The sequence below is a fragment of the Dendropsophus ebraccatus genome, chromosome 15, assembly GCF_027789765.1.
Source record: "Dendropsophus ebraccatus isolate aDenEbr1 chromosome 15, aDenEbr1.pat, whole genome shotgun sequence".
Taxonomy (NCBI): domain Eukaryota; kingdom Metazoa; phylum Chordata; class Amphibia; order Anura; family Hylidae; genus Dendropsophus; species Dendropsophus ebraccatus.
The window spans coordinates 56,616,205-56,640,318 of NC_091468.1; the positions used below are offsets into that span (position 1 = coordinate 56,616,205).

The 24,114-nt window shown below is 45.3% G+C and overlaps 1 protein-coding gene across 1 annotated transcript in view; it reads left to right on the forward strand.

The window, feature by feature from the left end:
• Positions 1–1,539: 1,539 nt before the first annotated feature.
• SPRED2 (sprouty related EVH1 domain containing 2) overlaps positions 1,540–24,114 on the forward strand; it is a 71,316-nt gene continuing 48,741 nt past the window's right edge. Inside the window, exon 1 of the mRNA XM_069954497.1 lies at positions 1,540–1,900. Coding sequence (XP_069810598.1) covers positions 1,875–1,900 — 26 coding nt within the window. The 5' untranslated portion in view covers positions 1,540–1,874. The remainder of the gene's footprint in view (positions 1,901–24,114) is intronic.

Sequence of the window (24,114 nt, forward strand, 5' to 3'; positions counted from 1 at the left end):
GACCAGTACCTTCATTCTCCTATCTCTTTCAGGCCATGTGCTCTACCCGATGCCCAATATCTTCCATTGCTGTTGTCTCTTCTGTTTCCCCTGGCCTGAAATCCTGCTTTCCTCTCCCATTCCTCTGTCTTGTACCTCCTCTCTCTACCAGCCTGTACCCCAACTCTACTCTCTGTACACTTGCCTAAAAGCCTAGTCTTTCCTCTGTCCCCCTTCCTGTATCCCTGCTCTCCCCACAGCCATGTTTTCCCTGCTCTCCTTGGCCTACCCCCCCCCCTCTTCTCTTTCCCCTGTCCCCCTGCTCGCCCCCCATCCTGTGCCCCAGCTCTCCCTCCTGTCCCCCACCTTTACCCCTGTTCTTTCCCTCCCCTCCCCCTGTACCCCTGCTCTCTCCCACTCCCGGTCTGTAGCCCTGCTCCCTTCCCCCTCAGGCCTGTACCCCTGCTACTCCTCTCTCCCCAGCCTGTACCCCTGCTCCCTCTCTTACCTTGGCCTGTACCCATTCTCTCTCCCCGGCCTGTACCCCTGCTCTCTCCTCTCTCCCCGGCCTGTACCCCTGCTCTCTCTCTCCCCCCGGCCTGTACCCCTGCTCTCTCCTCTCTCCCCGGCCTGTACCCCTGCTCTCTCCTCTCTCTCTCCCCGGCCTGTACCCCTGCTCTCTCCTCTCTCTCTCCCCGGCCTGTACCCCTGCTCTCTCTCTCTCTCCCCGGCCTGTACCCCTGCTCTCTCCTCTCTCCCCGGCCTGTACACCTGCTCTCTCCTCTCTCCCCGGCCTGTACCCCTGCTCTCTCCTCTCTCTCTCCCCGGCCTGTACCCCTGCTCTCTCCTCTCTCTCTCCCCGGCCTGTACCCCTGCTCTCTCTCTCTCCCCGGCCTGTACCCCTGCTCTCTCCTCTCTCTCTCCCCGGCCTGTACCCCTGCTCTCTCTCTCTCCCCGGCCTGTACCCCTGCTCTCTCCTCTCTCCCCGGCCTGTACACCTGCTCTCTCCTCTCTCCCCGGCCTGTACACCTGCTCTCTCCTCTCTCTCTCCCCGGCCTGTACCCCTGCTCTCTCCCCCTGCTCCCTCTCTCCCCAGCCTGTACCCCTGCTCTCTCCTCTCTCTCCCCGGCCTGTACCCCTGCTCTCTCCTCTCTCTCCCCAGCCTGTACCCCTGCTCTCTCTCTCTCCCCGGCCTGTACCCCTGCTCTCTCCTCTCTCCCCGGCCTGTACCCCTGCTCTCTCCTCTCTCTCTCTCCCCGGCCTGTACCCCTGCTCTCTCCTCTCTCTCCCCGGCCTGTACCCCTGCTCTCTCCTCTCTCTCCCCGGCCTGTACCCCTGCTCTCTCCCCCTGCTCCCTCTCTCCCCAGCCTGTACCCCTGCTCTCTCCTCTCTCCCCCCGGCCTGTACCCCTGCTCTCCCCCCGGCCTGTACCCCTGCTCTCCCCCCCTGCTCCCTCCCCCGTCCGTCTGCTCTCCCCTCCCTCCTTCTCGTGTCCTCGCAGCTGCTTGTTGCTGGGGAGGGTGACGTCATCGCTTCCGCCCCACTTCCTCTCCGTCTCTCTCTCCTCCTCGTCCCTGCGGCGGGTGAGAGGCGCACACACATCTACTGTACACACACACACACACACACACAGTGCCTGCCAGACCCGGAGACAACATGGAGTAACAGGAGATGGGGCTCGGACGGGGCCACCACCAGCAGCCACACGGGCGGGGCGCAGCAGCCGCCTGCTTATAACCAGCCAGTCCCCGGGAGGTACACGCCGCCGCCGCTCGTCCACGGGAGGAGGGAGCAGGACTGCACAACCGGGGGAGAGCGAGTCATACACCGCCTGGGAAAGATGAGCAGCTCGGAGCCCCCCGAGGCGGCCACAAGACGACGGTGATCGGGACAAGATGAGCGAGGAAGCCCCCCCTGAGGAGTAAGTGCTGCCCCCTGCTGCCGGGGTGCTGCATGCATGGGAGGGCTGGCTGCATGGCTGCTGGATTGCAGTGCATTGCTGCAGATGGGGCTGCTGGTGCATGCAGCATGGCACAGTGTGCAGCCCGGGGAGCATGCATCGGCCTGCAGAGCTGCAATCTGTATGCTGCATAACAATAAGGATGATGGCAACCTGTGGCAGCTCCATATCCTGCAATGGAAGAGCTGCATACAAAGCTGATGGTGGTGGAGGGTGCCAGGGCACATGGGCACAACCTAGAATAGATGCCACTCAATGCAACAAAGTTGGCATTGGCACCTGAGACCCGTCAGTGACCCTACATAACTGTATAGGGTGGCAAGAAATCCGCCACTGTGTGCCATCCACTGTCATAGTCTCCTATAGGGGGTACAGGCGGCGTTATTGGTACTAGTTGTAGACCTGTACAGGAGAAGAAGTCATGTGTGCTGCTGCAGAACCTCTTGTGAGACTGTAATAAACACCGGTGTGTTGTAATAAGACAGTGGAGGTGTAAGGTGGTGTGGCGGCTGGAGGTGTCTCACCTGTCGGTGGGCACAGGACACTATGTGATGTTGCTATATGTGGCACTGTGCAGGGTGGTTATGTTTTGGCATTAAGCTGTCCAGGTGTATTGTGTGTAATATAATATATATGTGTTGAGAGATATATATATACACACAGTCCTCCTTATATAATAGGACATGTATAGATGTATGTGGCAGTGGTGCGTGATCTGCTACTGGCTCCAGCATTGTACATTCCTATACTTTGTATTGATATGCTGCATATTGTTGTGTGATCTACTTGAATTATCATGTATGAACAGTCTGTGTGTAACAAACATGTCACGTATGGTGATTATGTGATCTATCCGACATGTTACATATGATCATTCCATAATCCGACATGTTACATATGATCATTCCATAATCCGACATGTTACATATGATCATTCCATAATCCGACATGTTACATATGATTGTTCTGTTATCTATCCGACGTTACAAATGATCATTCCATAATCCGACATGTTACATATGATCATTCCATAATCCGACATGTTACATAGGATCATTCCATAATCCGACATGTTACATAGGATCATTCCATAATCCGACATGTTACATATGATTGTTCTGTTATCTATCCGACGTTACAAATGATCATTCCATAATCCGACATGTTACATATGATCATTCCATAATCCGACATGTTACATAGGATCATTCCATAATCCGGCATGTTACATAGGATCATTCCATAATCCGGCATGTTACATAGGATCATTCCATAATCTGACATGTTACATATGATCATTCTATAATCTGACATGTTACATAGGATTGTTCTGTGATCTATCCGACATGTTACATAGGATCATTCCTTAATCTGACACGTCACATAGGATTGTTCTGTGATCTAGATCTACCTGACATGTAATGTAACATATGATCAGTCTGTCATCTACCTGTCATGTTGGATCGATGACAGACTGATCAAACATTACATCACATTATTATACATGACATCTCTGGTAGATCACTTACTGATCATACCTTACGTGTCAGGTACATCACTGAATGGTCATGTTACGTGTCGGATACATCGCTCGAGGGTCCTATGTGACATGTCGGGTACATCGTTGAATAGTCACATGTGATGTGTCAGGTACATTAATGGTCATATGTGACGTCTCCGGGACATCGCCGAATGGTCACATGTGACGTGTTGGGGACATTGCCGAATGGTCACATGTGACGTGTTGGGGACATTGCCGAATGGTCACATGTGACGTGTTGGGGACATTGCCGAATGGTCACATGTGACGTGTTGGGGACATTGCCGAATGGTCACATGTGACGTGTTGGGGACATTGCCGAATGGTCACATGTGACGTGTTGGGGACATTGCCGAATGGTCACATGTGGCATCTCAAGGACGTCACCAATTGGTCACGTGACGTGTCGGGTACATAACTGACAGATTGGAGAGATCAGACCGATCCTACATTATATGACAAGTCCTGTATGGTCATCTTTGTCTTAACCAATACTTTATAATATATTGGATCTCTGATTGTGGGCTTTTTGGTTTTGTAAGCTTCTATATACTTTTTATGTATAACCAATATATCTGTATACTACTGTATCCTCTATACATGGTGCGCTATTTCCTCTACTGAGCAATCGTGGAAATTCTGTGTGAATCTTGGCGTCCATGCCTTTATAGGTATATGTACTAAGTGTTCCCCAAATGGTGTCTCTTTTCAAACGATGAGAGTTGTAGTTTTGCCACAGGTTGGGGAGCAGTGTGAATATGTGGTCACCCTGCTTTAGGCAGCTTTGATGTAGAAGTTGGGTTAGAACCCCATTGGGGGAGGGGGTTGTAGTATTGTCCCTATTAGCTGTCCCTCCTTATATCATCCCTATTAGCTGTCCCTTCTTATATCGTCCCTATTAGCTGTCCCTCCTTATATATTGTCCCTATTAGCTCTCCCTCCTTATATATGGTCCCTATTAGCGGTCCCTCCTTATATATGGTCCCTATTAGCTGTCCCTCCTCGTATATCGTCCCTATTAGCTGTCCCTCCTCGTATATCGTCCCTATTAGCTGTCCCTCTTCGTATATCGTCCCTATTAGCTGTCCCTCTTCGTATATCGTCCCTATTAGCTGTCCCTCTTCGTATATCGTCCCTATTAGCTGTCCCTCTTCGTATATCGTCCCTATTAGCTGTCCCTCTTCGTATATCGTCCCTATTAGCTGTCCCTCTTCGTATATCGTCCCTATTAGCTGTCCCTCTTCGTATATCGTCCCTATTAGCTGTCCCTCTTCGTATATCGTCCCTATTAGCTGTCCCTCTTCGTATATCGTCCCTATTAGCTGTCCCTCTTCGTATATCGTCCCTATTAGCTGTCACCCAGCTTTCTTGCAGTCAGATTGTGTCTGACAGACTATAGTTTTGCTGATGTGTGGACTGTTGTGTTGCCGTGTTCTCTATCAGGTGTGGTAAATGCGACGTTCACCTCAGGAAGTGAACTCAGACTAAACACAGAGCAGCCACCGCCATTCACAAAAAGATGTCAGATTAGAGCGGAGCTGCTGCTGGGTATCCTGCCCCCGTAGGGACCGCTCATTGTTTCCCCTGGCATCGCCATCCTACGTGTCCTAGTCCTCCTCATCCGGGGGCAGGGTCCGGTGTTTGGGTTACCTGTAGGTCTCCCATTCATTGCAGGCATCTGGTTACCGTGTAATTATCAGCCATTCACTGGGCCTGAGGCATCGAGAGCCCCCGAGGGAGATAATGTGCGGCCTGTCACTAATGTCATGTTTGTACATGTGTGTCCCTGCCGATTGTCGCCGTGTGGCGTTCCTATGGACATTGGTATAGCGATTATTATTACATTTTGCTCACTCTGTGGAGCCTCCATAGCATACGTTGTATGGGCGGCTCTCTGATGTCTGTGTTAGCCGCCATGTTTTATTTGAATGGGCGTCAAAGCCTTCCCAGAGTAATAATGAATGGTTACCCTTGGGAACCAATATCCTTCTCTTTGTGTTATGTCATCATATGTGAAACTGGTTGCTATGGACAGCTGTTCGTCTATTCCTTTAAGCAATGGTTTCTATAGGCAACTGTTGCTGCATTGGCCTTAAAGGGGTACTCAAGCTGGGAAAAAATCATTCCAATTTCTGGTGCCAGAGGTTTTTAATATACGTCTATTAAAAAATATCAAGTCTTCTAGTACTTATCAGCTGCTTTATGTCCTACAGGAAGTGGTGTATTTTTTTTCCAGTCTGGAAAGGAGGAGAGGTTTTCTATGGGAATTTGCTACTGGTGGCAACAGAGAGCACTGTGTCAGACTGGAAAGAATACACCGCTCCCAGTAGGGCATACAGCAGATGATAAAGACTGGAAGACTGGAGATTTTTTTTTTAATAGAAGTAAATTACAAATCTCTGGCACCAGTTGATTTGAAAGAAACAAATTTTCACTGGAGTACCCTTTTATTGTCCACAGCAGATTGGGTCCATGTTGGCATCATGTTTTATCAGTTTCCAGTTTGGGTCTAGGTTTTGTACCTCAGTTCCATTGATGTGAATGGAGCTTAAAGGGGTTCTCCAGCGAAAACCTTTTTTCTTTCAAATCAACTGGTGTCAAAAAGTTATATAGATTTTTAATTTACTTCTATTTAAAAATCTCAAGCCTTCCCATACAGCTTCTGTATGTCCTGCAGGAAGTTTTGTTTTATTTACATTCGGAAACAGTGCTCTCTGCTGCCACCTCTGTCCATGTCAGGAACTGTCCGGAGCAGTAGCAAATCCCCATAGAAAACCTCTCCTGCTCTGGACAGTTCCTGTCTCCCACAGAGATGTCAGCAGAGAGCACTATGTCTAAATGTAAATAAAGCAACACTCCCTGCAGGACATACAGCAGCTGATAAGTATGAAAAGACTTAAGATTTTTAAATAGAAGTAAATTACACATCTATATAACTTTCTGACACCAGTTGATTTGAAAGAAATTTGTTTTGGTTTTTCGCTTTAATTGCAAACCACACCTGAACTGGAGACTAGACTGGTGCTGTCTCTGGAAGAAAGTGGCCACGTTTTTGTAGTGCTGGATAACTCCTTTAAGGGGTTATCTAGAATAAGTCAAACCTTTACGTTTCCTGTAATGCTTCCTATTGCAGACGTACTATTATGCTACTGAATAAGTGATGGCACCTTACAATAAGGTTTGGTCTCTATGTAGTATATGCACTAAAACTTTACTTATTAGTAGTGATGCTTTTGTACTACTAGGTCAGGTGACTAAAACCAGGTCAGGTGTCTAAAAACTTATATAACTGAGCAGGCATAAGCTTCAGTAAATGAAGTGTAGTCTACAGGCTGTATTACACGGCCCAATGACTTGGTGTTAGGGTATGTTCACACTACGGAATCTGTGAAGAATTGCATTTCATTGACATGTCATGTCTTTGGGTGGATGGCACTGTGTGCATGTGATATCCTATTGAATCAATGGGACAGGTGGAATTTCAAGCGGAATCCGAACTCCACTTGAAATTCTTTGCCGATTCCATACCCTAAGGGAGCGCCGATCTGCTAGATGAGCCTATATATGTCTCGATAATCATGCAGCAAGGGCTGTGTGTGTGTGTGTGTGTGTGTGTGTGTGTGTGTGTGTGTGTATGTATGTATATATATATATATATATATATATATATATATATATATATATATATATATATATATATATATATATATATATATATATATTTTATTTATATATATATATATATATATATATATATATATATATATATCTATCTTTATTTTTTTACACATTCATCAGCTGTCGGACGTTCATCGCTATTAAATGTAGCTTGGTCGGTGGCAGATAAGTTTGGGTCCTATTACACGAAGTGATTTTTAACGACTAACGATAAACGATCGCAAATGAGATTTTTTGTTTATCGTCTACCTCCAATCGTTCACCAGATTACACCGGGCGACTGTCGTTAGTTCCGATCGTTACTATGATCGTTTATTCCTTCTGATCCCAGGAAAACAATGGACAAAGTGCAATTACACTAAACGATTAGTGAAAAAACACGAAACTTGAGCGAACGAATGTGGTATTACAGCAAACGATTAACAATGATTTTAGGTTCCGATCTAAATAAACGATCAACGACACGCGAACGATTTTTTGATCGTTGCCTGCAATTCCCCAGAACGATTATCGTTTAAATTCAAACTATATAACGACGCACAATAATCGTCCCCTGTAATAGGGCCCTTAAGGTCAGGACCAAAAGACCCAATCAGCCAATGATCATTGTCTGATCGTTCTCTTTATTACACGGAGCGATAATCTTCCAAATCGGCCTGATTTGGCAGACTATCGCCCCGTGTAATAGAGCCCTACAGGTAACTGGTGTGCCGGTAGCGTTACTTTCACCTTAAAAAAAAAAAAACGTATGCCAAGTCACACAGACATGTCAGATGCTTTATTGGCCAGGATAGTTGTCCTGAGACCGCCAACCAATGTCTAGATATAACTGGGAGAAGCGTGTGACAGCGTACTTCACTCACCAGTTTATTGCAGTCAGCACTGCCGCACTCTCACAATAGTTCCCCAATGTCCCTGTCATATGGCATCTGATAAATTCTATTTTTTGTTGGATTCTGTGTAAATTATACAGAAGATCTCTATCTAAAATAAGGAGATCTGCCAAGGGTCATGGATTGCCATAGGGCGCAGTAATAACACTGCATACTTGAAGCTTGTACGGAGATATAGTATCGGAATCCGTTTTAGGGTGCCCCTATACCCGCTGTAAACCATGCCACACATAACCACTAGGTATATGGGAACCCTAAAGAAGTCCTCTCCTGGCACATTTATAGAAATTTTTTTTTTTTTTTACTCAAATAGGGTTGTGCAGAAGGTGCTTCGCTTTGGCTGTCCAGGCATGATGGGAATTGTAGTTTTGCAACAGCTGGAGGGCCAAAGATTCCCCATCCCTGATTTAGAGGCCCATCCACTTGCAGATTTCACCCTTCTTCATTCAAAATGTGCGATGTAAATTGTGAAGGTGAATGGGCACTGTCACTTGAGACGTCTGAAGTTCAGATTGTTCAGGGCCTGAGTGAGCCGGGATACATGTGCACTAAGCGTGTTCTATCTCAGCTATGTGCCACGTGACAGAGATGGACTCTGGGTGTAAGGGTCCATTTACACAGAAAGATTATCTGCCAAAGATTTAAAGCCAAAGCCAGAAATGGATTTGGAAAGAGGAGAAATCTCAGGCTTTCCATTATTACCTGTTCCCTATTTATAGTCTGTTTCTGGCTTTGGCTTTAAATCTTTGGCAGATAATCTGTCAGATAATCTTTCTGTGTGAATGGACCCTAAGGGCCCTTTTCCACCGGACGATTATCGTTCGCATAATCATTAACGATCTCAAACGACCGCTATTGCGAAAGACCTTAAAACGTTCACTCATTTCCATGGAACAATAATCGTTACTTATGATCGTATTTGTGATAGTTTTTTTCTTCGCTATTGCGTTCGTATCTACTGCGACCGAACAATGTCTTATTCAATGCGAACAATTTGCGAACGAGCAACGATAAAAATAGGTCCAGGTCCGATTTCTCGTTCGGTCGTTAATCGTTAACTGCATTTCAAACGAACGATTATCGTTAAGGGCCCTTTTACACAGAAAGATTATCTGCCAAAGATTTGAAGCCAAAACCAGGAACAGACTATACACAGAGATCAGGTCATACAGGAAAGCCTGAGATTTCTCCTCTTTTCAAATCTTTCTGTGTAAAAGGGCCCTTAGATTCGAACGATTTAACGATAATCTGAACGATAATAGTCTGGCGGAATAGGGCCCTTATTCAATGCGAACGTTTTGCGAACGAGCAACGATCAAAATAGGTCCAGGTCTTATAAAGCGATTAACGATTTCTCGTTCGGTCGTTAATCGTTAACTGCATTTCAACCGAAAGATTATCATTTAGATTCGAACGATTTAATGATAATCTGAACGATAATCGTCCGGTGGAATAGGGCCCTAAGTCTATGGCAGTTTCCCAGTTGTGCACAGAGAGAGAAGTGCTCAACCTTCTCTCTTCACTCCTAGTAATCAGAGCTGAGAAATTTTAGGTGAGCGTTGACTTCCTACAGAGCTGTTAGCCTCCATTCCTTGACTTCCTAGGCAGGCAGCACTTTAAAGGGGTTATTCAGCTCTACGAAAACATGGCCGCTTTCTGCCAGAGACAGCACCACTTCTGTCTCCAGTTTTGGTGCAGGTTTTGTAAGTCAGTTTCATTGAAGTTAATTGAGCTTAAAGCGAATGTTCCATCAGGTACATTCGCTTTAACCTGACCCACGGATAGATCAGCGCCAGTGCCGCGGTCCATTTTTTTTTTTTTTTTTTTTTTTTAAACGCGACCTGGTTCCCGTGTACAACGCTGTTCTATCTATGGGTAACGGCTGGGGCTGACGCACTGGAGGCGGGCTGGGCCGCCCCCAGTGGGAGGAATCCCCTGCCCCCCTATGACGTGGCTCCATTTATTCTAACTGAGCCTCGTCATAGAGGGGCTTCAGCCCCGGCCCGGTACCTGTGGATAGAACAGCGCCGTACACGGGAACCAGGCCACGGTTCAAAAAATGGACCACGGCATCTGCTTCCCTGCGCCGATCTATTCGTTGGTCAGGTTAAAGCGAATGTACCTGATGGTACATTCGCTTTAATTGCAAACTACACCTGAATTGGAGACAAGAGCGGTGCTGTCTCTGGAAGAAAGTGGCCATGTTTTTGTAGCGCCGGATAATCCCTTTAACTGTATGAATTGCTGTATTCTTAGACAGGTTTACTATTCAGCTTCTTAAGAAAATAGAGATGTATACGGGGGAGATTTATCAAACATGGTGTAAAGTAAAACTGGCTCAGTTGCCCCTAGCGACCAATCAGATTCCACCTTTCATTTTTCAAAGAGTCTGTGAGGAATGAAAGGTGGAATCTGATTGGTTGCTAGGGGCAACTGGGCCTGTTTCACTTTACACCATGTTTGATAAATCTCCCCCGTAATTTTTTTTTTCTTGGTTATCTCCAGCTTCTCTAGTAAAGGGTATTAACCTACCTATTATAGGGTGTGGGTATTTTATGTCGGTGTCGTATACCGTGGCAGCGCACAGCTATGTGAATGTCTGGGAGACGGTGAATGAACATCTGGCTGTAAAGTGGTTGTAGAGACATCCCCCTCCACTTCCAGCTCTTTATATGGAGATGAAGGATCCTAAACCTTCTAGGAAGTCTAAACTGCAGCCTCGTCCTCGGGGTAAAGTCACGCTGACACAGTGACATAGCAACGGCCGCCCCAACGTCCCCATATCTGCCCATCCTCAGGGCGACCGTCTGCGACAACACCCCAGGGGCCGATGTGACCTGTAATTTAGTGGTCTGTAGCCTTTTGGGTTGTTTTTTATTGGTGTCTATGGAAATTCCTGTTGCTGAGAGAGTAAAAGTCACATAGGCTCCTATGTTTCACAGTAGTCTGTCCATCCCTGTATACTGATCAGAAAACCATTACTCTATATCAGACCTGTCAAACCCGTGACCCTCCAGCTGTCACTAAACTACAATTCCCATCATGCTTTAGCAGTCTAGGCATGATGGGAGGATGGGGGGCCGTGGGTTTGACACCCATATTCTTTATTTAAAGCTTTGGTTGTCCAGGCATGATGGGAGTTGTAGTTTTGCAACAGCTGGAGAGCCAAGGCTCCCTACCCCTGCTCTATATAGAGTAGTATTTGGGCTAAATTAATTCTTCATACTTTGACAGTCGTCCATTATCCTGGGTGCTGGTGGCCGTCTTTATGGCGTGCAGAATGGTGGCATCTATAACGGTTACCATCTTGCAGAAGGCCTGGTGAGTGCCCTGGAATGAGCACATGGAACAATGCTACCTGCCTCCTATTTGGACACTGTTTAGTATACAGCACTGTGAATAACATTACTGAAGGACCCCCTAATACAGGGATGACCTATCACTACGCACTGCATATCCCAAGCACAAGTGATGGCTCACATAGTGCATTGATTTTTCTAAGGGTCCATTTACACAGATTATTTGACAAAGATTTGAAGCCAAAGCCAGGAATGGATTTGAAAAGAGAAGAAATCTCAGGCTTTCCTTTATGACCTGATCTCTGTCTATAGTCCGTTCCTGGCTTTGGCTTCAAATCTTTGGCAGATAATCTGTCAGTCAGATGTTTCTGTGTAAATTGACCCTAAAAGTCATTCCATTGGCCAAAGCATTACTTCTGCTTAGGGTATGTTCACACAGGGCAGATTCTCTGTAGATGTTACGTTACTAACGACCATTGTTCTATGTAATATAGTGAACAATTTCAGGTTAATGATAAACAATCTCGTTTGCAATCGTTTATCGTTAGTCGTTAAAAATCGCTCTGTGTAATAGGACCCTAAAGCAGGGATGGGGAACCTTCTGCCCAGCTTTGGCTGTCCAGGCATGATGGGAATTGTAGTTTTGGAACAGCTAAAGGGCCGAAGGTTCCCCATCCCTGCTATTACACTGAGAAATTTTTAACGACTTACGATAAACTATTGCAAACGAGATTGTTTATCATTAACCTGAAACCGTTCACTATATTACATAGAACGATGGTCGTTATTGCGATCGTTTCTATGATCGTTTATTTCTTCTGATCCCCGGAAAACAATGGACAATGTGCAATTACACTGAACGATTAGTGAACAAACGAGGAGCTTGAGCGAACGAATGTGGAATTACAGCGAACGATTAACGAGAACTTTAGGGTCAGATCTAAATAAATGGTCAACGACATATGAACGATTTTTCGATTGTTGCCTGCAATTACACGGTGTGATTATCGTTTAAATTCGAACGATATAACGATTTTTCACACGATAATCATCCTGTGCAGGGGTGTCAAACTCAGGCTCTCCAGCTTTAGCTTTGGCTGTCCTGGCATGATGGGAATTGTAGTTCTGTAACAGCTGGAGAGCCTGAGTTTGACACCTATGGTCTAATGTGTATAGGGAACTATTGAGTGCTTTCACCCTACAGATGTTGGGGGACGCCAGGGGGATATTAATGTCTTCTCCTGGAGATCCGCTACCACCAGAGGAGTCCGTCAGAGGTTTTGTATGCACGCTTGTAGAGATGGCTGCTGGACCAATGAACGTTGTACTGTAACCTCTATTCCATGGCTGTACATGGTCCCTGTGACGTGTGTTAATATCAGGTGATGGCAGAAAATGGGATATACGTAGTTATACGTCTGGTATATGTCCTATACTGCCTACGTAGCTCCTGTCGCACAGTAACAGACACATGATGGGGGTTATAGCTCCTCTGCATCTCCTTACCAGCTACTATATAAAGCCTGTACAGATGTTACAGTACCCAAGCATGATGGGAGTTGTAGTACGCTCTAAAGGCAGGGATAGGAAACCCTCATCCCTCCAGCTGTTGCAAACTTACAACTCCCATCATACCTGGACAGCCAAAGCTTTATCTGCCTAAGCATGATGGGAGTTGTAGTTATAGAACAGCTGGGGGGGGAAGGTTCCCCATTCTCGCTCTTAGACAGTGTTCTCCAGCTGTTGGATAACTACAACTCCCATCATGCACCGCCAGTCAGTGTGGCAGTAGTGCTCTCCATTCTGTCTCCCAGGGTTGATGGGAGTTGTAGTCTGGCAGCTGTGACACACGTGTGTGTAAGCATTGCCGCCCCCCGGGTCACCCCCCCTCCTCCGGCCGCCATCTTTTCTCTGGTGACCCCTCCTGATTTGCATGCTGCACTTCCCATTCATAAAAAAACCCGCAGCGGGCAGCGAGGTGCCGGCAGCTGCAGACGGCTCCCCTCCCCCACCTGCGCGGCCTTTGTCACGGTGAGTGCGGCCGCAGGGTGGGGTCGGATGTGGCGTCCCGGGGGAGGAGGAGGGGACGAGGAGGGGACGGATCGTGTTGCTGCCTCCCGTGTCTCCGGCCGCGCGGCCCTGGATTTGTGAATAGAAGCCGAGAACTCCCGGTCACGTGACCGCGGCCATTCATAAATCCTGCGGCCTCTTCCCAGGCTCCTGTCACACGGGCCGCGCCGCTCCGTCTGCTGTCACATACACACACAGGCTGCAGGACTACAACCCCCATCGTGCTCCGAGAGCCCAAGCCTGTCAGGGCATGATGGGGATGCTGGTTTTGCTGCAGGTTGGGGGACCCTGCCGCACACCTATGCGATTGGCTCAAGTCACGTGGCCTGATACTGTACATTGATAGCTGAGCGCTCATTGGTTGCTATGGGCAACAGACCGATTGATAAATCTGCCTGGAAATAAGGCCGGCGTCACACCGAATATTTACTGTCCGTTGTTGAGTAACGTACACTAAAGCATGGTCGGAATAAAAAATGATCCATTTTCTTTTTTAGGGTGCGTTCGCACCTACAGGATCCGCAGCAGATTTGATGCTGTGTTCAGTTATTTATTTAAATGAAATCTGCTGCAGATCCGGTAAGTGTGAACGTACCCTTATAATGGAAGTCAATGGAAAACAGATGCTTCAGTTTTTTCTATTAAAGCAGAAGTCCGGACATTTTTAAAATCCTGCAGCCGAAAGGGGCAAGGGGGAATTTGATAACAAGTACGAACTGACCTCTCACCATGCCCGCGGTGATCGAAGGAATTTTCCACCGAGTTGTGATGATGTCACGACTCGGAGGGCCCTGTCCCGCCTGATTGGCTGCTTAACCAATCGGTGATTGAAGCGGAGTCCTGCCCCAGTCAGGGCAGGACTCCGTCCATCAGCCAGGTTGTGACATGTCAACACTGGAGATCCCGGAGCCCTGCGGGGGTCCTGAGGCCCGTCCCACCGCGGGCAAGGGGAGAGGTAAGTTCGTACTTGTTATAAAATTCCCCCCTGTCGGATTTTAAAAATTGCCAAACTTCTCCTTTTAAGGGTGCGTTCACACCTACAGGATCTGCAGCAGATTTGATGCTGTGTTCAGTTATTTAAAGGGGTAGTGCGACGCTAAAAAATTCACAGAATAACACACATTACAAAGTTATACAACTTTGTAATGTATGTTATGTCTGTGAATCGCCCCGTTCCCAGTGTCCCACCACCCGCGCCCGTGTACCCGGAAGTGTGATGTGCATTATACATTACCTGATCCGTGTCGAGGGCCGTCCGCCATTTTGTGACAAACGTCATCTTCGGACGGACGGCCGAATCCCTTCCGCTGTCCCCCCTCTGCCGCGTCACAACTGTGCTCAGCCGCGATTGGCTAAGCATAACATACACAAAATGTGGTCACGGTGTACGTTAAAAAAATGGGTCAGGTTTCAGGAAGTCAATGCACACAAAGGCATCAGTTTTTCCATGATGCGCACGATGCACGCCACCGACACAGAAAAAGCACCAAGAAAAACGCCTTAAAGAAAACTCTGCAGGTATTTTTCCCTGTTGGCTTATTACTGTGGCCTGAGGTTAGCCTGGAAAACACCATGGAAGACACAGTGATGCCTTGATCTGTAGCACTGTCCACAATTGCGACTTGACTATGGATCCGTTAGTTTGAATGGCCATGTTTACACGTCCGAACGTCATGCAGTATGTGAACATGCATGTGGAACTGGACAAAGAGACCCTAAAATGTGCAAATAAAAAATTGAACAAAAAGGACTTTTCCAGGCATAAAATTACCATCCTCCACACCACATATAATGGACCATGTCCATGGCTCCTGACTCCAGCGAGAGACCCAGCCCCATAGACTTCAATAGCATTGGGTCTCTGACTGGAGATGGAGCTCACTTCATAAAGTCCACTATATGTGGCGGGGAGGACGGGCGCTCAGAGGCCTATGCATTACAGAAATGACTATCATACACAGTGCTGTACTACAGTTATATTGTGCAAAATATTGGTGGGGGGGATGCAGGTTTTGGACTAATCCGCATCCAGAGCTGCAGCGCATCCTCTCGCGCCTCTATCTCCCGATCAGTACAGGTCTGAACACTCAGACCCCGACCGATGAAAACTTTTGACAAGTCTCTATGACATGTCAAAAGTTTTGTGAAGTGACAGGGTTGCTTTAAGTTATTACCCATCGATTTCTATGGGGCCCTTTACACCATCAGTAGATTACGAGTACGCATTTTGATCCACAGGAGATAAAAATGTCCTGGTGTTGTGTGAATCTGTGTTGTGTGTGCGTTTTTTTTTTTTTTTTTTCTTCTTCTTACGGAATTGCCAATGGAAGTCAATGGAATCCGCTATTTTTTTACGGCTTGTAACCTTTTGGCATCCGTAAAAAAAAAAAAAAAAAAAAGCGGATCTGCGGTTGGCAAACTGGTTCCAAATTTTTATAACCTGATATCAACTTTAAATAAAGTGTCACCATCATTTAAATTTTTTTTTTTTTTTTGCAGAAATCCATAGTACAGGAGATTTTAAGAAACTTTGTAATTGGGTTTATTAGCCGAAAAATGCATTTTTATCATGAAAAAGCAGTTTGAAGCTCTCCAAACCCCCAGGACAAGTTTGAAGCTCTCCAAACCCCCAGGACAGTTTGAAGCTCTCCAAACCCCCAGGACAAGAAAGAGTTAATTTAAAGCTACATCACCGGGCTATCTCCTGAAGTCAGCACTGACCTCTTTGATCTCTGAATACCGCTTTCACACATGTCCCACTGTGTAATCCTTTGTTCTCTGCTGGCGACTAATCTCCCTCCTCCCCTTTCCATAGAACAGACAGGGTCTGACTGTGTAAAACAGTCAAGATTTCCTGATAATGAGCAGTGAATGAGAGACAGGAGGGGGGGGGGAGACCTGGGGACCTGCAGTCTTTTTGAATGCAGATAATGGCAGATTTGCCTAATAAACCCAATTACAAAGTTTCTTACAATCTCCTGGACTATTGACAGTGAGACTTTAAACTAGTACAGTACAGAGTCAACAGATCCGCAAACAAATACGCACTACGGATGTACAATCCGTATTTTTTTTTGACGGATTGTGAATGTCGATAGCGGAAACAGTATATAAGAGTCAGAAAAAAAAAAAACACTGTACGTGTGAACACTGCCTAGGTCACTGGAAATGAGTTTTCAGGCCTGTTGCATTGGCGAGAACCATGAGACAATCGTAGTGCTGCTCCATCCCCTGACCTGTATTAGCTTGCTTGACGGTATTGCTAGGCTTTCCCCTATTTATAGTGAATCCTCATAGCAGCCCACTGTCCTCACTGCTATTTATACTGACAGTCTCGATCTCTCCTAATTACAGGTTGGATACATACAGAAGCCTCGCTTTCACATGTGTTTGCAGTTTATTTTCCCCGGGGCCTCTTTTCACTGATTTCCACACCTACTATCACCTTCTGACAAGTTTCTTCAAGTTGTAGCACATAGGAAAAACAATCTCCTGTAGTTCTGTAGCACTCTGTAAAATTACAGTGGAAGCGTGTAATTGTACAATGGCTGTCACGGGAAGGCTTGATGCTGCGGTATGATACTGGCTGTGTAATCCTCGGGGCACGGTGGTTATGACATAACAGGTATTCGCTGCTAGTAGGCTTTATCTATATTTCATCATCTACTCCGATCCGCCATCCGATAACACAGCACTTGTTTCCGACACAGAACTACGATAGAAGCCAAAGCCTGCACGGAGGTTACATGTAGGGAAACCACATTTATGCTTTGTGGGAGACTAGGGGGGGGCAACCACTCTGGTTGGATTGGCTGGGGATGATCCAGCAAATCTGACCCCGAATCCACAAGAAAATCCAAACCATTTTTCACTGCGGATTCCATTAACGTGTCTGGAAAAAGAATCTACATACTCAACTTAACTGTTCTTGTGCCAAAACTCCCTTTGTTCCCCTGTGTTATCGAATAATTGTTGACACGTGTAGCCTGTGTTACACTCTCCCAGATGAGGCTCCACTGACCCCTTTCTTCCATATTCAAATTTTCTAGGGGTCAATGTATGAATGGAGACTCTTCAATGAGTTCTCCATTGTATTATTATTATTTTTTTTTTTACTGATCTCCCTGAGCTCAGTGATTGTTTTGTTTTGTTGGTCTACTTTTCATTGCCCCCATTAGCCAGAGTCATGCTCCACACTGATGAGGGGCAAATACCCAGAAACAGCTGTCTGGGGGTGGATGCCTTCCTTTGGTAATCCCTTGTCATGTTGCAATACAGAGTTACTTTGACGCAAAAGGGGCAACCCTGGTGTTTCCATATTTATGTTCCAATACTCGTAACCGAGTGGGACTTAAGTGGCTATGTATCAGGGTGGTTTGGTGACCTCCCCACTGGGAGGCACCCCTTGGCAACAAGTTTCCTTCCCTGGAGGGATATCTGGCTATTCCTATGTTCTGAGACTCGTAACCGAGGCTCCATGGACCCCTTTCTTGCATATTCAAATTTTATAGTGGGCAATGTATCAGTGGAGACTCTCGAATGAGCACTCCAGTGGATCTTTGGCAGATAATCTGTCAGATAATCTTTCTGTGTAAATGGACCCAAAGGCACAACAGTCAAGCCACACAGTAGGCTCTGTAAGCGATGGCCAATCTAGAAGATTGGCGCTCTCTTACCCCAATTATCAGGCTTTGTAATACTGCCCTAAATTAAGCCCCTATTCCACAGGCCGACTGTGAGGAGCAAACGAGCGCTGTCAACGCTCGTTTTCTCCTCGTTCCCCGCTCGCTGCCACCACTATTACACACGGTGGCAGCGAGCGGGTGAGTGCAGGGGGCCTGCCCCGGGTGATCGCTAGACCGTCCGGGCAGCCCATAGAGCATAGTGACTGTCTGCTGACGCCTCTCCTATTCCACGGAGCGACGGCAGCATATCACTGCTATCACAGTCGTTTGTTTTTCAACATGTTTGAAACACAAACGACTGCAATGATCAGCGGACATGAACGAGGTTGGATGATCGTTGCCTTCTATTCCACGGGACGATTATCAGCTGTAACGGCCAATAATCGTTCTGTGAAGTAGGACCTTTAGACCTTTTCTGCTTCCTAGACTACCCCTTTAAATCCATAGTGGATTAGGTACATATAAGAATACCAAGAAAAAAATACCCCACCCCCTCCTAAAAACGAATTTTTATTTATTGATCTTCAGAAACCTGCCGCTTTTGCCTAGCATCCCATTGCATATTTTTGCTTCCCTGTTAAAGTTAATAGGGAAAACGTTAAAGAAAAAAATAAAAAAAATTCTCACGAAAGCCAAGCCGGCTTTAGCCTAGGTCCTGTGTCCATTTTAGGAATGATCGTGGGGGCATCAGCGCCCCCATTGCGTGTCAGGAGACTAATAAAAATAGTTGCTCGTAAATCTGCTGTATTGGTTCGGGCCTTATATAAGATCCAGTTCTGCCCTATGGTTATTAATAAGACATGTAGTCCCGCCGTGACTGATCCTCCGTAAAGCACAACCTCACCCTAGAGATATTTATACATGGGTCCTCTAAGAATAAGTCATCTGCCTGGGATACTAGGCCTCAGCCTGTACCCTGTGTGCAAGAAATGAAGACAAGCACTGCTTCTGTGTGTATGAGCTTTGTATAGCGGCACGCATGGCGCCTGTAGTACATCTCACCATACTATGCGGGAGATTTATCAAACATGGTGTTAAGTAGAACTGTCTTAGCAACCAATCAGATTCCACCTTTCATTTTCCAAAGAGTCTGTGAGGAATGAAAAGTGGAATCTGATTGGTTGCTAGGGGCAACTGAGCCAGTTTCACTTTACACCATGTTTGATAAATCTCCCCCAATGTGTCTCCATGAGGCACCGGATTCTCAAGAAGTGATCATGTAACATACAACACAATCTTTCTTACTCCATATACAGTGGGCTGTCACATATACCATATGGGACCATAGTAGAGCACTCTATTGTATATATGTGAAATAGCTGTACATTGATGGCATATTGCTAAGGATATGATTTTACATCATGGTCATGAGGGTCCAATCTCTGGGACCACTGATTTTTAGAGAAAGTTAAAGGGGTTATACAGCAAAAATCCATTTTCTTTCAAACAAACTGGTTTCGGAAAGGTATATAGATTTGTAATTTTACTTCTATTTAAAAATCTCAAGTCTTCCTATACTAATTAGCTGCCGTATGTCCTGCAGGAAGTGGTGTTTTCTTTCCAGTGCTCTCTGCTGCCATCTCTGTCTGATACAGGAACTGTCCAGAGTAGTAGCAAACCCCCATAGAAAATCTCCCCTGCTCTGGACAGAGGTGGCAGCAGGGAGCTCTGTGTCAGACTGAAAAGAAAACGCCACTTCCTGCAGGACATACAGCAGATGAAAAGTATGGGAAGGCCCAAGCTTTTTAAATAGAAATAAATCTACAAATCTATATAATTTTCTGAAAACAGCTGATTTGAAAGAATAAGGTTTTTGTTGGATAACCCCTTTAAGGTCTCTGTGCTGTTTCACTGTGGCCGCCTTATTGCTTTTTCTGCATAGTGGCGCCCTAGTTTTGCAGCCGGCCCATTCACCATTCAGTATTACAGCCTTGTCTCTTTCACGATCTTTGAGCGTCCCAGAGGTCAGACCCCCACCGATCGTAAAATGATGGCATATCCTAGTGAAATCTTAATTTTACGAGATGGAATACCCCTTTAATTGTTGTCAGGCGTCGTGCCCTACTGTCCACACTGACTATACCACACACTTTGCATCCGGCCAGTAGTCCCGAGCACTGTGTGTTTCTTTGTTGTTCTTGTATCCTTAAACCTGCAGATGTCTAAGATGATCTGTACGGCCACCGGACGGAAACCTTCATCCTTAATGATATACAATCCGGTTGAAGTAGAATATGGAGGAAGGGACTGCCTGCGGCGTTCTAGGCCGAGCCTTGGAGTAATAATTGCTTACAGTCCTCACCACACTATATGGTCACAGTCTGGAGGTAGTAGACCCTGCGTAATCCTTGCCAAAAGATGGTCCTCTGTTTCCATTCTGCTGTTTTATATATCTTGTATTTTTTTATATTTAGGTCTAGTTTTGGGTCAGTTCTTTTTATTTTTTTTTTATTTTTTTTTAAAGGGTTTTCCCACAAACACCACTTATCTCCATAGCCCAAAATTTCATTGATGTCTTAAGTGTGCCTTTACACAGAGAGATTTATCTGACAGATTTGTGAAAGGAAAGACTGAGATTTCTCCTCTTTTCAAATCCATTCCTGGCTTTGGCTTCAAAAATCTGTCAGAGAAATCTGTGTAAAGGCACCCTAAGGGTCCATTTACACAGAAAGATTATCTGACTAAGATTTAAAGCCAAAGCCAGAAACAGACTAAACAGGAAAGATAAAGGAAAGACTGAGATTTCTCCTCTTTTCAAATCCATTCCTGGCTTTGGCTTTAAATCTTTGGCAGATAAACTGTCAGATAATCTTTCTGTGTAAATGGACCCTTAGTGTATCCTATATGTCAAACTCTTTGTAAATGCAATAAATGTTCTATATTGTTGGATTTCTTGGCACTCACCCCCTACATAAACCATTCAAAGTCACTGTGGCTCAAGGACACACTTTTCAGTGGTCGAGCATGTGCAGTTCACTCCTGCTGGTATTCTATGGTTGCTCTAACCTGTTCAAGCATGCGCGGTATTCCCGTCCAAACGTAATTTAGGGGGCACGTTGTGTTTTTGAGGCACAAATACGTTATCACCTTGTGAAAATTGGGTGCTGACTGGCTGCACGGACTGGCATAGGACCCATTTACTTCTAAATGTTGGCTAGTAACAACATTCGGGTCATTTCCCACATGTACAAACCTCGCAGTTGGATCTTGAGTAAAAACTTATGTGCAGTTAATGACCCCGACATTGTTACCGGTCAACATTTGGGCCATAGAAGTAAATGGAGCCTGTGCCAGTCTGTGCACGGATAGGTCCGCACCAGATTTTGACACATTGCCAATGTCTCCTTTCCATGGAGGGTTAAATTGTAGTGTGAATGCACCTTTACAAATGTAAAATGAGAACCACATGCGGAGGCGAAGGTCTGTCCATTTTGTTCGCTGAGCCATGGAGGGGACGAGTGAAATACCACAGAAGGAAATCCAGTAAGATTACTTGGCATCGGTATCAATGACTTTTGAACCTTAAGGAATTTTCTAAGGAGGGTTGGGGGGGGGGGGGGAATAAATAAATAATAAATAGAAGTAAATTACAAATCTCTGACACCAGTTGATTTAAAATAAATTTTTGGGTTAACAACCCTTTTAAAGACTCTTCTTAGGCTGCAGTTTTTGTGCCCATGTTATTGCCTGATGTCCTGGCATGACCGGGGGTTCGTTGACCAGAACTCATTACGTTATCCATTCTTAGATCCGCCAGGAGTTCAGGTCACTAAATCTTTGTTCCCATAGACAGTCTTCCGTAATATGGGCCCAAGAATTACCCGCTAATAGACTCCTGAGAAACCGGGAACCTTGGAAATGTCAGTCAGCCATAGCTATAGAGTCTTTCTATCTAACAGCGCTGACTGTACCTCGTAAACAAGTGTTTGTGTGCCGGACGCACGGATGACATCTGGGCGGAATTACATCTGCTTACAGAAAATGCCGTCATTTTGCTGAGTATTTAATTTCTGCCAGAGGTTGGTTCTAATCTCCCAGACGCCATCATTAAAGGGGCACGCAAAACACTCAGGAAATAAAATCGCTCAAAGTACCCACAGGTTTTCTTTTTTTTTTTTTTTTTTTTTTTCACTTTTCTTTTTAAAGTTTTCCTCCCCTGAGGGATCCCATATAATTATCTTGTGATCGATAGATAAAGCCTTATTGCTTCCTGACAGACTTTGTCCGGCTGCAATCCAGGATGCTGGGCTGCTGGACATGGCGGCAGGAGGCACAGGAATTTGCTCGGTTGCTTTGCTTAGTCTGGATTCACATTAGTATTTTTGTTTTGGGGGGTGGGATTCTCTCCATGAAAATTGCATCCAATTACAATGTTTGGAAAAGCGTTCCTTTAATCACATCCGTGTGTATCTAATATATATATATATATATATATATATATATATATATATATATATATATATATATTATAATCTATATCTATCACATATTTATATCTATCTAATATATATATTTATATTAGATATAGAATATATATATATATATAATATATATATTATTTATTAGTGTTTGTATGTATAGGTTTCAGTAGTTAATTTCCAAGTTCACTGTTTAAAAGGGTTTTTCATCATTTTTTTTTTCTTTCAAATCTACTGGTGCCAGAGATTTGCAACTTACTTCTTTATAAAAAAAAAAATACCTCCAGTCTTCCAATACTTAGCAGATGCTGTGTGTCCTGCAAGAAGTGGTGTATTCTCTCTAGTCTGACACAGTGCTCTCCGCTGCCACTTCTGTCCATGTCAGGAACTGTTCAGAGCAGTAGCAAATCCCCCACAGAAATCTTCCCCTTCTTTCCAGACTGGAAAAAAAATACCACTTCCTGGAGGATATACAGCAGCAGCTGATAAGTAAACTACAAATCTCTGACGTTTTTATGGCACCTGTTGATTTTAAAAGAAAAAAATATATATATTTTGGTATAAAACTACTTTATAAGATTAAAGTTGCATGGGGGTGCAAAATGTGGTCATCTCCCAGTTGTGTGCAGGGAGTGGGCTGCCATCAGACTACCCTCCTAGAGGAACAGGATCAGCCATGTGGGAATCCAGTATATCTCATTCTCTTTTCCTGTGACATCTGTCAGTCAGAGCAGAGATTTTGGAGACCCCTTTTTAGGGACAGATTACGGCAAATGAGAACACTTCTCGGCCAAGGGCCATCAACCAATGAGCTTGCAAGTTGGTCGGCTCGTTGGAGAGAGAGAATTTTTTATATTTTTTTTCGCAGCCATTTAAAATTGGTTAGGGTTAGTGCGGCCTACAGTGTTACATCTAAAGGGCCACACAAATGATTGAGCCTTGTGGAAGCTCAGCAAACAAACACTCGTCGCAGAGATCGTCACCAGTTATAAGGGCTTTGTCTACCTGTGCTAAAGGGGTTTTCTCATTTGCTGAGAATTCAGCTCTGCAGCGCTTCGTCCCTGTTTTCCCAGCTTTCTTTAGAATTTCGGCCTCTTTCTCTCCCTTTAGTTGCTTCAGTTGTAAGGGTACAACTGCAGCAACTAAAGGGAGAGAAAGAGGCCGAAATTCAAAAGGAAGCGGTTTCGCCTAAGGCTAGGTTCACACTGCATTTTTTGCAATCCGTTTTTTTGCAAAAAAACGGATGCATTTGTGTGCATCTGTTTTGATACGTTTTTCCATTGACTTCCATTGTAAAAAAAAAACAGAAAACTGATCCGTTTTTCCTTTTTTTTTTTTTTTTTTGACTGACAAAAACGTAGCTGACACTACTTTTGTGTCCGTTAAATAAACGGATCCGTTTTGATCCCCTTTTTTTTTTTTTTTTTACACAACGGAAATGCATCCGTTTTCTTAAATCCGTCTTGTGCAAAAGAACGGATTGCAAAACACGCAGTGTGAACCTAGCCTAACAAAAGTTTGGTGGGTCATTGCGTGTTTCCCCTCTACTCCACTAAAATGCAGTGAAAATGTACAAGTTGCAGGGGTCAATT